The sequence below is a fragment of the Folsomia candida genome, unplaced genomic scaffold, assembly GCF_002217175.1.
Source record: "Folsomia candida strain VU population unplaced genomic scaffold, ASM221717v1 Fcan01_Sc002, whole genome shotgun sequence".
NCBI lineage: Eukaryota > Metazoa > Arthropoda > Collembola > Entomobryomorpha > Isotomidae > Folsomia > Folsomia candida.
In genome coordinates this window covers 18,700,980-18,717,015 of record NW_019091194.1, presented here as the reverse complement: position 1 = coordinate 18,717,015, position 16,036 = coordinate 18,700,980, and the positions used below count along the sequence as shown (strand labels likewise).

General features: G+C 37.5%; 1 protein-coding gene across 2 annotated transcripts in view; it reads left to right on the top strand.

Moving 5' to 3' along the window:
• Positions 1 to 12,910: 12,910 nt before the first annotated feature.
• Positions 12,911 to 16,036, top strand: part of LOC110844273 (microtubule-associated protein Jupiter) — a 40,880-nt gene continuing 37,754 nt past the window's right edge. The window contains exon 1 of one of the 2 annotated variants that reach the window (XM_035847690.1): positions 12,911 to 13,495. In XM_035847690.1, the coding sequence (XP_035703583.1) occupies positions 13,434 to 13,495 (62 nt within the window). In that variant the 5' untranslated portion in view covers positions 12,911 to 13,433. The remainder of the gene's footprint in view (positions 13,496 to 16,036) is intronic. The other variant, XM_022090441.2, reaches the window with a different exon arrangement.

The following is a 16,036-nucleotide window of genomic DNA, read 5'->3' as shown; positions in this document are numbered from 1 at the left end:
TTCCGAGTCAACGTCCAGGACGTGAAGCTGCTGTAGTTTGAAAAACCAGCCAGAAATAATTTTTATTTTGACAACATTATCCACTATTAAGTTGAACAGGCTCATTTACATGGTTAAAATGGCGAAACGAACAACTATATTCGACGGAAGGAAGGAAGAACGAGGTCTTCTTCTTGCACAACAATGATACACTTTTGGTTGGACAAGAGATTACTCAGTGTCAATTCGGTTGAAAGCAGCAGGAGAATGATGAGCATTATGAAACAAGGGCTGAGTGAGCATTACATGCATGCACAGATTATCATCTGCCAATCTTTCTGGGAGAAATTGAGACTCACAAGCATGAAATATTAGATGAACAGATAGCTCTTCATATTTTTCTGGCTTTTTCTGCAATCCCATATCTGCTACCAGAATACGCAGGGAGAAATATGTACATAAATGTGGAATGGAAATGATGAGGAAGAAGCCGAGCACACGTCTGTAACCACTTTTGCCCTTCAATTGTTATTATTATTAGGGGCAAAGTTGAGGATAATTACTATTTTTAGTGACGCAGTTTCCCTTCCAACAGTGGAAAGGTACTTGCAAGTCGTGATCTAGATAAGAGCTCTGGGTTGACCTCAGAATTACATATTTCAAAAAGTTTGTATGTACGAGCACATATGAAATAAGAGTCAAAGGAAGAAGAAAAAAATATTCTGCACAGAATTTCCAGTCAGTTTCATCATATCATTCACATGAATGAATCAAGCTGTTTTAATGTTGGCTGCTTCGCAGCTTGTTATTGAAACCACATGTAAAACAACAAAAATTTTAGTAACCAAGTACGGAAAAGTTAAATATGTATGTTCAGTCGTATTTTTTGTTCCGCGTGGAAAACGCAGAAAATTTGTAAAAATACGAGCTCCTAATGATAACCCTCTTCAAAAAGGTATTCTTATTATTATTACAAGTAATTGTAGCCACGAAGCAATTAACTAGAAAAAAATCCTTATTTTCTACAACACCTTCTAACTGGGATAAGATGGCATGCTGCTTATTATTTCATTACATTTCACACTCATGCATACATACGTACGTGCTTATATTAATTGAAAAATATTGCGCACCTACGTATGTACAAAGCATTCGAAAGTTTGTCTTTGCCAAATTTTTGGCAATTAACAACCAACTCATACACTGACTTGGAGGGAGTATCACTTGAAATTAAATGCTACAATTTTGAATAGGAAAACATTTTTCCTTGACCGGATGAAAAAGTTGGAATCTTTCTGCGGAAATGTAAATATTTGACATTTTGTAATTTGTCCTGAGGGGGAAATTAATGGACAAAGCAGTTTCAGATGTATGTATCCAGTCAGCGATCTGTAACCTTGATGATTCAAAAGGAAGGTGATCTACTACTGCTTCGAAAGTCGTATTATTTTCATTTTCTCTAAGGTCAATTGCCACTAAGAATTTTGAGTTTTCTTCGCAACATTGACGACCTCGAGGGAGAGAGCAGAACTTTAGTGAAACAAACTGAAAATGAGAAGAAAGTTGAGACCTGCTACTTTTCCATGCCGTGAATAAAGCGTACTTTTCATCTTGACTGTAAACTACACCCGAGGGATTTGTTTTATCATTTTTAAAAGTCAAGTTTTTTTACTTCTTGTAAAGCGTAGTATATATTTTCTTAAACAGAAAATGAACGATTTTTTAAAGATACAAAGGTCATTCATAATCAGTTAACAATTTCAGACTAATTTTCACCAAGAAAAATGAGACACTAATTCTTTGCCTACCACAACGTTCCAATTACTCCAATTGGGTTGATTACTTATCTTGGATGGAGCTGGACCTAGTGATTCATTACTCATAAGAATGATTGGATTCTGTTTACTCTGCGAATTAGCTGCCAGATTAAGGAAAGAGTGAAGTAACGTACCTAGCAATTCATTCGTATTATGCAATCAGACAAATTTACATAATTGGGAATTACAAGTATTAGAATTGTGGTTAAGATTGAATTGCATTGTTTTAAATTAGTTATCTTTACAGAAAATTGTCTATAAACTCCTTTCGTGGGAAAATATAATTACAATATTTATGCATTAACTCTAAAATTGGTTGTACATAAGTCCCATAAAATAAATGAGATTTCCAGTAGCCCACACAAATCGTACTTGGCACAGGATTACCAGTATTTTGTTATTGCTGCAAGTCTCACATTTTTATTCTGTTCACGAACCTTGGTCTGTGTACGTTGTCCATTAGCTTACCGTTCGCATAGGATTCTGGGGTCATATTTTTAGGGTGCCAGCAGCTTGCTTGGGAATCAATCACGGTTCGGAGGCAGACTGACGGGGAGAATTTGATGTGATGAACAAAACAGTTGGTTCTATTTGTTTTTGTGCGTGTGCCAAATCTAAACGTGGCCACTTTTATGATAAACGCACTTTCCAAAATAGAAATACACTGGGCGAGAGATGATGAAATGGAAAGACGTGGAAATGCATTCATTTCTTCGATTGTTTGTTATTTCCCAAAGCCCACACCGTATAGGAAACTCAGCAATCTCATCCTCAGTTAGTGCTAATTGCATGCATGAGGATTTCTAACTTTGGTGCGAATGCGTAATAAATTTTATTGTTATTGTATCGGATAGAACACGAGCGAGAGAAATGCGTGAACAAATATTGAACAGTTTATTGCTCGGATATTGGTTTTCGTAATCCGTTCTGTGTCTGTAAGAACCTGGACGAATCTCGGAAATATTTTATTAGTAGAGAAGCAATATTTCGCAGAGAGATGGATTCTCCTAATCAATTTATTGCTCACGGGATGTGAAAATGCAGCTGATGTTCGGAATTTATAAGTGTACAACACGCCAAGTAAATAAGTTATTAGGTAGTTTTATGCAGTTATCATTTATCAGAATAAAAACGCTCAGAAATTCATGAAATTTTAGTTTAAAAATTTTCTAACGCATGAAATGGTAAACAAAAACTTAGCTAATTTTCAATATCATCAAACAACGAATCCTACTCTGGAGTCATTATTGAAGTGCTATAATTGGTCTTTAGCTTTCCAATCCTGTTCACCAAACAGAAAACAATAAGTGCGTAATAACAATAACCGAATAACCCACCACCACAGTGCAATTACATCAATTACGTAACCAACATTCTGCTCCTGGAGACCAACGAAGGTGGAGATTAACGAAGAAGGTGCAGCAGCAAAATCCTTCCTACACAGATGGTAATGGTTTGTAGTCAATTACCATTACCAAGAAAATTACTTGTTGGTTATTGATATGCATAATATCCAGTGTTGCATGTAGCCCAGTCAAATCATGATGATTGCGTCTTTAAATGAAGGTTGCATGCTTTGTGAGTCAAATAGAAGTAAATTTTTAAAGACGGCTTTTGCTCCTTCTTGATGCATGCATACCTAATTCATGAGAATGTGTATCTACTTATCTGCGTATGAATGAATAACGCAACACCATTGTTGAATTGTGGTTTTCTTGTCTCACAATCCTTTAAATTTTCGAGGAGAATGTTATTTCCTCAGAGAAATTCCACAACCAGCCTCCCTCCCAAACTGCCTCTCTGTTTGTTAAGTTTCTCCATGGGTGCATTATAAATCTTTCTTTTCACGCGGAAGATAAGCGACGCAGTCTCACGTTCGAAGGCCGAGATGTCCATTCGCACTTATTTATAGGACAAGCACAGTCACATTTGCTTCACGTTGGTTTGTGAGAATGCATACCACCCACCCACCAGAAAGATGGGTACACAATTGTGTGCTTTAAATAAGTACTTGCATCACGTGACCTATTGCTTGTCCGATAAAGGAATAAATTCGTCCGTCTGTGCCGTACATACTCGATTACTTTGATGGTTATTAAATTACGCCACGATGAATATTGTCTGCCTTCTTGCCTGCTTATGTATCTATGGGGTTGGGTTTCCATACTCATAAGTAAGTAATATGGTGTGATTTGACTGGATGCCATGCCACGTAACGAAACTTGAATAAATGACAGCCAGGCAAATAAGTGGTTTGACTTTTAAACTTTCCTAAATTTATAGATCCTCCAACAATCAGTTTGGTCACCGCACCACAGATTTTTTGAGGGTGTTGGTTGATTTAGTTTCCGGCATCAAGTATCCATTCTGCTCCTCGCATCAACAAATTGCATCACGACGAAGGAAATAAATTAAAGGCTGGAGTAAAAATACGCTTGTGTTACAATCTGTCATTGCTGGATTTTTATGTTTTTTTTCTGCTGGTTTCCCCGCAGTTTCACTGGTTCCGTAGTTATTCGTGCGTGCATGCGGAGGAAAATTGTGTAATGGATGTGATACATTGCATGGAAATAAATGTGCTACCTGGAAAAAAGTGGAGGTATTATGTGCGATGCGATGCGATGTATGGCGTGGCGTCGTTGAGGTGGTGCTCGACTCTTTAACGCACTTATTACGCCGGGCGGATGTCAGTACATGCGTTTTGAATTGGTTTGTGCATCTATCTACTTGCACGTGGAAAGGAATGAGAGATGCAGAACACAAAGAGGAGATACAACAATGACGAATGAGTACAAACACGGTTTTTGTACGATAATGTCAAAAGTCATGTTATGTCGCACTTTATTTAAATGCTCAACAAGGCTTCTCACCTTTTTTTTAAGTGGAAAACAATAGCACAGACTTTACAAGACCGTTACGGATGTTTCATTTTAAGATTGTTAATAAAATGGTTTTAATTAAAGCATGTCAAATCTTTTGCTACACTCGTGCTAAGAAACACGTCAATGATATTTCCTTCACATTTTAGACGGGAGGACATTCCTAGTTTAGTGTATTTAGAGATTTATCCCATTACAGAGTAAGCTAACTATTTGGCATGTCATTTCCAAAATGTAAACGACAGTTCACGTAAGGTTGAGCTAATCCAACTTGATGATCAGTCATTTTCTCGAGAATGGCAGAAAACTGGGGTTGGCTTTTACAAAAGAGATTAAAACTACTATGAACCTCCAGTTGGTCCTCGTGTTGGCAAAATATCACGGACATCAGCACAGAGAAATACGAGGTTTGGATGGCCAGCGCATATTCTAAAGTACATGAATAAGGCGAAGTTTTGATACCTCGGAGCTCATTGTACTTCATGGTGCGGAAAGTGCGTGTATGCGTTGCCATATTTTTTTATTCGGTGGTGCTGGATAAGAAGTCAAAGACATTTTCTTGCCTCAAATTTGTTCCGCCATCATCTCTTCGCAGTCCGGTGTCGCCCACTCCACGTCGACTCGGCTAATGTGATGTATGTGTGTTAGAAGTAGCTCATGGTGACTCTCATCATCAAGCTCTTTCCAGTGTCTCATCCATCACGGGCATTATTCTGTTACACGCTGCTGACGATGAAATGATGCGCAGGTGAGAACACAAAAAAGTTGGTACGTATTTTTCATAGGATTTGGTCTGACTGGAATGTTTTTTAGCTGAAAGTTGCATTCTGCTCATCTAAATATGTAGTTTTGTGCGGATGTAAAGTATTATGCAATTTTTATTAAGCTTAAATCATACTTTTTATTCGATTAATTTTTTTTTGAAAATCCACACAATTGCGGCCAAGTGAGGACATGGAGTACAAAAATTGGTACGAGTGTGTGTACCAGCAAATTTGTCTGGGTCCATAGAGGTTTTGAAAGAATCAAAATCCCAGCCCAGTCAGGCAGCATGTTTACCTTTCTATTTTATGATGGTTGAGCATATGAACAAAATTGCCATCAAAACTGACATCATTAAAAATAAGAATCCGGCGTAACAAGCTCAAGCTCTTTGTACTCGAAATAATCAGGATCAATGTTCTAGAACAATTCTGCTCGGATTTAGAAAACCAACATCAGCAAGACTTGCATGGCATGAAGGGAAAAAATTTTATTTTATTTTTATTTGATGACAAAGTGTGTACATCTCCTTTAGACTTTCCAATGTAGCGCGGCTCATATTCTACGGTCAGTCAAAAATAAAAATTTTAACGAAACGAGACGAATTACATTTTAATGGAGGAAACGAGTCCATCAAAAATCAGAAAAGTACCCAACTTGTTAGTCAGCAGAGTCGCAGTAGCAGTGTGTAAAAAGTATGTACTTACATGTGTAGTAAATAGGAGCGTCATTGGTGTGTGGTGCATCAGGTTGACTCAGTTAATGGAAGAATATCCACCTTAATGGCAGACAAATAGAAAGAGAAAAATTGTTTTGTGTGTTAAATAAGTCTTAGGAGGAGAGCTTCACTACTTGCCAGTAACAGATTTTGATGCCCTTTGGGTTTCCATGGTCAAATTAGCACCTGCCACACCCACGAAAAATGAACAATTGAAGTTTTAAAAATTCTTGCACCATCATACTCCCAGATAGATGCTTTCTCTTATCCAATATTAAACTCAACTTTTCTGAAATTTTGATTCTTTCGAAGAGACTCAAATTTCTAAAATATTCAAAAAATTGATTTTTATTTCAGGTACTACAACTATCTGGAATTATAATGTTGCACGAATTTTCAAAACCAGAGAAAAATTGGATTTTTGTTGAGCATTTGAAAATCGTGATTTTCATGGTTTCTTCCCTTTTGAGTGGGTGTGACGGGTGTAAATGTGGCCAGGAAATCAAAACACTTGAGCATTTTAGTACACTAATGACATCGAAATTGTCATTGGCAAGCAGTGCAGCTTTCTTCCTCAGTTCACTGTGTGTACAGAGTTGCATCTCTCTTTCATTCGCAGCTAACCCTTTAAAATTGTTGCATCTTTTGACTGAGTCGGTGATGCGTTTTATTTTTCAGCGTCTGGGAAGAAATCACGTTCATCTGTCAACTGAAATTTCATGGTCCCACGGTCAAGTAAAGTGCAAAATGGTTCAGAATTGGTTGCATTGCATGAAATTTTATATTTAAAACTTCTCAACCTGAAACGTTTGAATGGGTGTAATTTGCATTTGATTTCCTTTTCTAATGATTTTTTAGATTTTCAATATTTGATTCTCTGTGACGCGACTCCTTGGCCTTTTTTTAAATGTCGTCTTGATCACAGTTTTAACAAGGAGATGCAGTTTTAAATCGAGTTGTATAACATTTTGTCAGAGAAATATTCTCCTTATGTACACAGACAGGGAGTCATTATGAAGTAGGAATTTGCTTCGATTTTTATACATGTGCTCATTGTACACGAAACCTTTTGTGTTATCATTCCGCATTCGTTGTGTATGACCGCAAGTTTTCCACTCCAAAATGAAAACCGCTAGAATATGCCGACATCTGGGCCCATCATTATTTATTTATTTATGCAACGAAATGCAGAAGATGTGCTTAATTTATTTCTGAAAAAAGTCTAAATGTTGTTTCTTTATTAGTTGTTATTTATAGCGTAGCCCAACAAGATTTCGTGTAAAGAGTTCGTAATAAGCTGACAGGTGACGGGCATTTTCCGGGATCGGTACTTGTTCTTCAAACGTATTGAAACTTGAAAGTCCACTACCGCGTACGAACATACGTCGTGAGTCTGGGTTGTGAAAGCCATTTTCTTATCCTGTCACATGAAATTGTGGTATATTGAACTCTACCATTGCGGAAGATGACATTCGGGTGATGGAATAAAAATGACCACGCGAAATGAGACGTCTTCTTCCTTATAAAATTTCCCATTTCTTTATGGAAATTATGTAAGATTTGCCAACTATACTTTGGTTTCGTAAAATGTAAAATCAATCATCTCCAGGAAAATAAATGAGACCAATTGCTTTCATTTATTCCATGCATTTTTGGGGCTGGGTTATATGTAATTTATGAGCAAACTTATGAATGTAAAGATTACAGCATAGACTTTAAACTACATTCTCATTTATTACCCCAACAAACATCACAAATTGGAAAATTATGGCAAATTATCTTAAATTAGAATATATATTTTTAACCTCATGGCATCCGAGTAATGACGGCGATTTTCAGAAGCACTTGGGATCTGTGGGACCTTTAAAAATGAAAGAGTGCACATAATGGTATTTCACGTTTAAAGGTATTCCTTTCCGTCGGAAGTTCTCTTTTGTAAAGACGACGCTGCTATTCATCACCAAGTTTCGGTAGTAAAATTATTGCTTTGCTGGCAAGTAAATATTGTTTACAAAATAAATGTATGTATGCATAGCTAAATGCGGGTGTTGAACAAAGTTATGTAAAATTTATTATGGTTCCTTTAGTCCTTTTAGCAGCGAGAATCAGTATTTTTAAACACAATGAAAACATACTTTAAGAGAGGGTACATTCAAACTTGAAATCCTTAAAATACATATTATTTTATCATTGACCATTAAAATGGGTCAGAGAGCTGTGGTAAATATGCATTTTTAGTGTTCCTCCTCTCTGAACAACGTCAAACTTGGTAACAATTATGTGTAGAAAATCAATCCCAATCTCGCTCGTATTTTTCGAACCTTGGCAGACAAGAATTTGATCTGACTAAATTGGTTTTCGGTTAGAAAATTTTGTTGCAATTTTCTTGCACTGTGAAAAAGTGTCATGGGAAATTTACTCCTCTGGTTACTTACATAAACGGGTTGGTGGCTTATTGGCCTTGCATGCATCACTGTGCTCTCACTTCTTTTCCCATATAATGACTGAAAAAGTTGACACTTTATTTTCGCAGTGAGATGACAAGTTCATTTCTATTTTGGTTGAATGGTGACTTTGGATTTGTTCTTGTGTGGGAAAGGGTTTAATATTTCTCCTTATTAGATAACACGTCATTAACTTTATAGCATTCACCTGTGTGCTGCATATTTGCTGCTAACTCAACCTTTTATTGGAAAGATGAGATTCATAAGAATTTATCCCGATTGGAAAAATACATTTCTGAAGGACTAAATAAAATCTAGGAAACATATTACTACGAAATAAATGATTGACGCATTCATTCGAATTTTTTAAAACCTCACACTCTGTTTCTTGAATTTTTGGTCCATGTAAAATGATCTCATCTTTTTTTCGAAATTTGGCTACCGGTTAATGCGATGTTGTGGTCGGGGAAGTAGACGTCGTGTCTGAATTGAAGTGAATCGCACACCTGGAAGAACTTACAAAGTAGTTTGAGCTGGATAGATTGTGCTTGGTAATAATGATGGGAAATGGCTAAATTGTAAAAGTTAATGGACCTCCAATTTTTTTAAATGTCGGGATCATGGAGCTACAACTTGAGGACAAAAAATTAATGTAAAATCGTTCACTCTAGAACGTGTTATTACCTTTAAAAATGTATGCAACATGCATTAATGAACAGTAGAATATGCACTTTGAGAAGGTTTCCGTAAATACGAAAATACAAATAATAAACCCAAATTTAACGATTGAATGACGCATCAACAATCTTCCAGATTTGGAACAAATTTCAATTCATATTTACCAACTTTTTATAACATTTCGTCACGTAAACAGTTCATGCATCCTGATATTTTCAAGTTCCGGAAAAGAGCTAATTTTTTTCTGTAGCAGAAACAAATTATTTTTTATCTTGCTGTGTATGCAGATGATTCGCAAGGGAATGATGCCTCTTCGTTGTTTCAATAGATGATTGGGAGATAGGAGTGGACGAGCAAAAACTATCCACAAGAAGTGATTTTTTCCAATGCTGCCTTCTCAATAGTTCCTTCGAAATATTATTTGTACACGCTTATCGGGAGAAACATCTTTCAGATAAGCACGAGAGAACAAACAAAGAAAATCTGGTTTGGTCATGTTCGACACCTTGTTTGCTTGGATGGATGCCTGGCTCGCTTCCGCAGCGCAGATTGGCAAAAAATCTTAATGAAACGAAGAAATCACTCACTTCAAATTTATCGGCTTGAAAGGTTCTAAATAATCTCGCTCATTTTAGCAATGCAACCATCAATATTGATTTGATTATCGTACCTTCACGCATTAATAGCACTCGCTTGTTTGAAATTGTTGAAGCCTGTGTAAAAAAAAGTGTGATTATTCATTATTTAAAAGTGTTATTCCCCTCCTTCATAAATAAAAAGATGCTGCGGACTGATTGTGGCTGACGTGTTGAAGGATCGCATTATTGTCTTGTTTCTGCTGACACTTGGATTTTATATTTACTAATCTCATCATCATCATGGAATTAAACCCGATAGGATTTACTTGACAAGTTTGAATTTCAGCTGTCAACAGTCCTCTATAAATCAAAACTACAATTAAACGAGGGGTAGAGAAAAATTGCAATTATTATGTCGCGTCAGTGTTTTAAATAAATATATTTTGGTTGGAATTTGAAACTGGAAGTAAAATGAGCAAATATAGAGACTGACTCGCCCTCGGTTTTTTTCTCCGGTTGTAGCAAAGCAATAAAGGATTAGGAATATCTCTGCTAAATGATGACACGTAATTCTGCTGGGAAATGGGCATGAAGGAAGAATGGGATGAAGGGAAAAAAGAGGGGATGATCAGTTTTGGGGAGGGACTGCATCTCTGACCCCGATTTACCCTACGGATCTGACTGAATGGGCTGGAGTAATGTTTCAGATGATATTTATTTGCGTTCCACACTACATACGCATCCATCCCCATTTAATTTGTGCATGCATTTCCCCATCCAAGAAGAATTCATTGACTGACTCCTGTGGATTGTAATTGTTGTGTATAGTGAAATAAATTAATTCAGCTATCACCCACCATGGCTGATGACCAGTAGGCGAATTATATGCGGAGATTATATTATGCTATATGTAGTGCACATGTATGCATGTAGCGCAGGGAGAGAATGAGATGCAACAATCGGACAACAATAAGAATGGATATCCGACCAAGTCGAGACAATTGGATTCCCTGCAGATCAATGAGATCTACCCGAGATGAGATGGATGAATGGATATGGCAGAGAATGACTGGGTGATAATCTCCCCTTGATTTTTTTATCTTCTTCCCAGCCCAAATCACGAGTACGTATGGTGCCAGGAATGCATTTATATTTAGGAGGATGCACTTTCCGAATGAGGGTCAGCAATTGAGTTGGTTGGCGTATGTATTCCGAGTAAAAATTGGCTGCGTGTGCGTTACCCAAAATAAATCTGTCTCCCAGTCACTTATGAATTTTAAGTTTGAAAAATGAAATTGATGATGAGCTGGAAGAATCAACACCACCACCATCGTTCAACTGTCAAAATCAAGTTATGCCAAACTTATTGAGTCACCGTCACCATGCATCGATCGTTATTGGCACTCTGCTCGCTAACGATGAAGAAGGATGATGTGTGTCACAAAGAAAATAAGAAAGTATCCGTATCATTGTCGTGCTATCATTAATTCCGGCATTTCTTTTTCACTGATGGTGAGTTTGAGGGGAGAAAGAGAGAGAGATGAGCAGAATTCGGTAAAATTATTACTCCAGACGACACGATGGTAACGTTCCCCTCGACATTGGGTCTGCTGGGAATGCACTTTTCACACATTAATGATCACAAATTAAGAAAGAGTGGTGGCAGGGAGGAGGAGGTGGAGTAACTGAAAGTGCGATCAGACGACACGACCGAGTGGGGTAGGTTAGGGGTTGCCCTCACTCAGGGGGAGAAATTTTGTGCAAACATCTCGTCACAAATGGACCCACACCTACGGCACGATTGACTTCTTAAAAACTCGATAAATTAGTGAAGATTATAATCCTGGTAAATTATTAGAGATGAAATAATTGAAGAACATAGCGCTTCCTGTCTCGCCGTTGTGTGTGGAAGAACCAATCCCCTCGTTTTATTGTTCTTCTCTGACAGACAATTCGCCTCTTGTGTCCCATTATTTTTCGATGCATAATGAGTGAGCATCTAACTGTATTAGGTCCTATCGTCAGCAGTAGCGGTGTGTATGTATGTATGCATATGTGTACAGTTGAGCTGACGGCCTTTAAGGCAGAATCTTGTGCATTACATGTTTTGGATAAAGATCTGCCTGTTGGTTGGTTGGTGGGGGATTATTGAAACCTCGACATTTGCGTAAACTGCACTTCACTGAGCAATTATTATGCTCACTCAGATGGCTTCATTTGGAAACAAAAGCTACATACACGACTGACTGACTCGATCTGTAGCACTGCATGAGCAACATCGTTTGTTGTTATTAGCAGTTGTTACAGATTACTTGCTAACCGTTCTAGTCGGAGCTTTGGATCAAGATCAATGCACAGATTAAATTCTGTCCTCGAACACATGACATTGTTGTGAATCATTCCCAGAAATTCAAGTAAGTAATGAGTGATAATTGGCTCCTGTTCTTTGAGTATTAGTCACAAATCAATGAAGATAAGGCAAATCGTTCATTGAAAATGTTATCAAATCCCCGATTTCCGGCGAGATTTCTAAAGGTTCTAAAGACGAGATATTTCTTGTCTTATACATACATCTGCTTCTCATAAATGTATGAAATCACACCACAAATCTGTACATTTTAATGTATGGACAGTTTATTCTAAGTTATCTTCCTAGCTGGAATTCAATTCATCCAATTGTCAATGTCACTTCTACGTTTCTTTGATATGCATAATGTAGACTTGTGTTTGGTTTATTTACCTCATGCAAAAGTTGAGACGAACTGTTGTTTGTTGCACTGGGATGGAATGAATGCACATACATTTTACCATTTGAGGTGCTAAAGCTACCAGCAAAACGATAAACCCACTCCCTCCAATGCTACGAGTTGTACTTTGCGATGGCAAAACGACTATCCAACGCGTATACTCGATCCCGATGTGCAGCAAAGTTAAAATGGTATTTCTTCCCATCATGTTACAGCTTATTCTCTCTCATCATCTAAATTGCATGATGAGAATTTGAGACGACTCTTATTTCCTCTCGTAGTAGTCTACCTGACTCACTCTTCCTCACAGCCTCAGTATCGCATTTGTCCTCTCACAACCAACTCTCTTCTTCACAGAATCTGGAAAAACTGCAGTCGTCCATCTACCAGGCAATATCAGCCACCAATAATAAACCAAGTCCGGAAAAAGTAGGGAGACGACCAGAAAACTTCCCTTCATTTCACCAGCCGACGCACTCTCACCCCAACCCTCGTTCCTCGTTCAGTCTATTTTGAGACGAGTTCGGATCCGTAGGAGGAAAATCGCTGCTTTTTTAAAGGCGAAATCTAAATTTAAAGTCTGGAAAAGTTTTGTCACTCTCGCTCTCTCTTCCACTTCCACACACAAAGAACAGTTAGTTTTGGACTTGTTTTTCGTGGCTTATACAGTTCCCTCACATTCGGTTTTGTTGAACTTGACTTGGAGAGTTGACAACTGCTTGTCTTTGTCACCTTGTCGTTGGAAAACTGTTTGAAAACAAACCATTCCGTCCATTTTGTCGCTGATTTTGCTGATTTGCCTTCTCGTAATTCAAAACAAAGTCGCAAACCATGGCTGCCTACGCTCATATTCGTCACATTGAACTGGACAAGATTGGAAATGGAAAGAAAAGGTGGGTGATCTTCTCTATATAAATATGCTTTTATTCTTATCCTGCTTTCTAGACGCATCATTATCGCATTTTCAAAGTCATTTTGGTGGGTTTGGTGACTTGAGAAATTTTTTGGAAAATATTTTTTTAAACGTATTACTCATCCCAAGTGGACGGGGCCATTTGCGACCAAGTTTTGAGAATCGTTATGAAAAACAAAAAGTCATTTGTCATCTCGTGTCGCAAAACAGTAGCAAATACATACGTACCATATCGTTTCACGGTTACATTGCAGTACTTACGTGTACCTCACAACAAAGTAATCAACGTTTCCATTGAATTTTGCACCGTGAGTCAAGAAGGAAACCACCAGTTTCATTTTTTCTCAAGTTTGCATAAACTTTTGAGAAAAGATTCTGTCATCACACGACGACGACGACGACGACGAATAGATCACTCGTAATACATTTAAATTGAGACTATCATCAGTCAGTAGCTCGCAAAAATGTGAGTCATGTCTTGATCAGGTACTTGATGAGAGGTGTTTAAACCCGAGATTTTGCAGCCATTTATCATGCACTTCATTATCACCGCATATATTCTTCTCTCTTTTATTTGCCCCATGTTATTGATCATCAACCATCGTAATTGGCTATTTGTCTCGAAATTATGGCTTTATTTAGACCTGGTTTGGACTCGGGCTTGTGGCAAATAATTGGTAAACAATGGAGGTTAATGAATCCTTCTTCTCTTTCTTGTCAGTAATGGAGCACGTTCATTGTATGTGTGATTCAATAATTCACCGTAATCGTAATCTTCATTGTTTCAAATCCCATTCAAAATTTTAAAGGGAAAATTGTTCCCATATTTTCGTTTCGTATATTTACGCTGTTGGCATGTGTGTGAGGAAGTTGACCGTAGTTCCGACGAGTTGATAAGAAAAATATTATACGTAACAGGTAAAGTGTTTGTCTGTGTGTCAGACAATTTCAGTGAGTATCATCCAATTTAATCCATTTCACTCCCCTGCGATAAGATGGCCGAGGATAACATGAATGGTAATGATGAATCTTTTCACATTAAAGTGTTAGGCCTGTCTGCTCGCCACTTTCTTCCACAATTTCACGGGGTGTGCGTCGTGAGTGCCCACCTTCATCTCTCTGAGAGAGCGTAATGTGACTTGATTTTGGATTAATGAATGAGCTTCATGTTGTCTTGATTAATCTGTTAAAAAAACTTGAGAGGGAGGGGTGACTCTTCTGCTATGTGGCCGACCTTCTGGGTCAAACGACGACGAGATTAATTTGGTCGATACTTCTTGGGCCTGCTTTAAATCTCCACTTTTTCTCTCATTATTAAAATATTTTACCTTTCTTTCAAATACCAAAGAGCACGAAACTGGGGCGAATTCATTTATCAAATAATTAAGGTGGACAGCTCTCAGTTTTGATTTAATGCTTAATTTAACGTTTAATCAGTTTAAATTGCTTAGTGGAGTGGACTGGTGCTGGGGTTTGAGACGAGAGAAGAGGTGTGAACTTGTACACGAAAAGGAGAGCGGAATTCGTTTAATTGGGGAAAAAATTATCTGACTTAAAGACATTTTTTTAAAACGTATACTCGAAGTTTGTTGTTCCTCCGCCTTTTTAACCTGGGGTCAATAAGTTTACAGTTGTACGGACATTTGGTTAGATTATCTCGCTGAATTAGCACGTCATGTAAAAAAAATAAGAGTCTGATCTAATCTGACACCTCGTAAAATAGGCGCATGAGCTAATTGGTAGAATTGTTCTAACACCTGAACAAAGTGACAAATGTGACACTACAGATTTGCGTACGAATGGAAAAATAATCCAATTGAATTAAAGTCATCGGTATTGAGTTGATTGACTCAATCCGTCCCAATGTCAACGTCCAATGTTTTCATACAATGGAGATTTAGTTGATCGCCCTTGATGACAATAATGCTGCTGCTAAACTAAAGCTCTAGATAATTATATTTAATTGCCAAAAGAACATTTCCTTCTCTTGTGTCAAATGGTGGTATTGCTCATTGTGTGCAGTATGCTAATTAAACCGTGTGATATGCAGTTTCTTAAACAAAAGCAGCTTGCACATGCAGTTCTTCTTATGCAGCAATCTATTGTTTGTAAACGTTGTCAGCATTCTCAATTAATCCGCTCGGTGTACGAAAATTGTTTGGCATATTGTTTCACACAGGAAACTATGTGTGCAACTATGCGTTTAATTCTGTGGATGTGGATTAAAGCTACTTTTTAGAAAATATAAATACGTTCCTTAGTCCGGTACACGACTTGGTGGAGGAATTATTTCCAAATTTTTTTCAAGTAAAGTACTAAACTTGGAGTGAATTTGTATTTAATGTATAACATTTTTGGTCGTCGACGTTATATCAGACTCGGATAAATAAGCACGTCTCTTGCACCTCGAAATAATATCAAGCACAAAATGAAGTAATTCATTAATTGCAAAATTCGCTCCAGGGTTCAACTGAAAATAGAGATCAATTCATTTTTGAAAAAAAGTTGATGGAAGAAACAG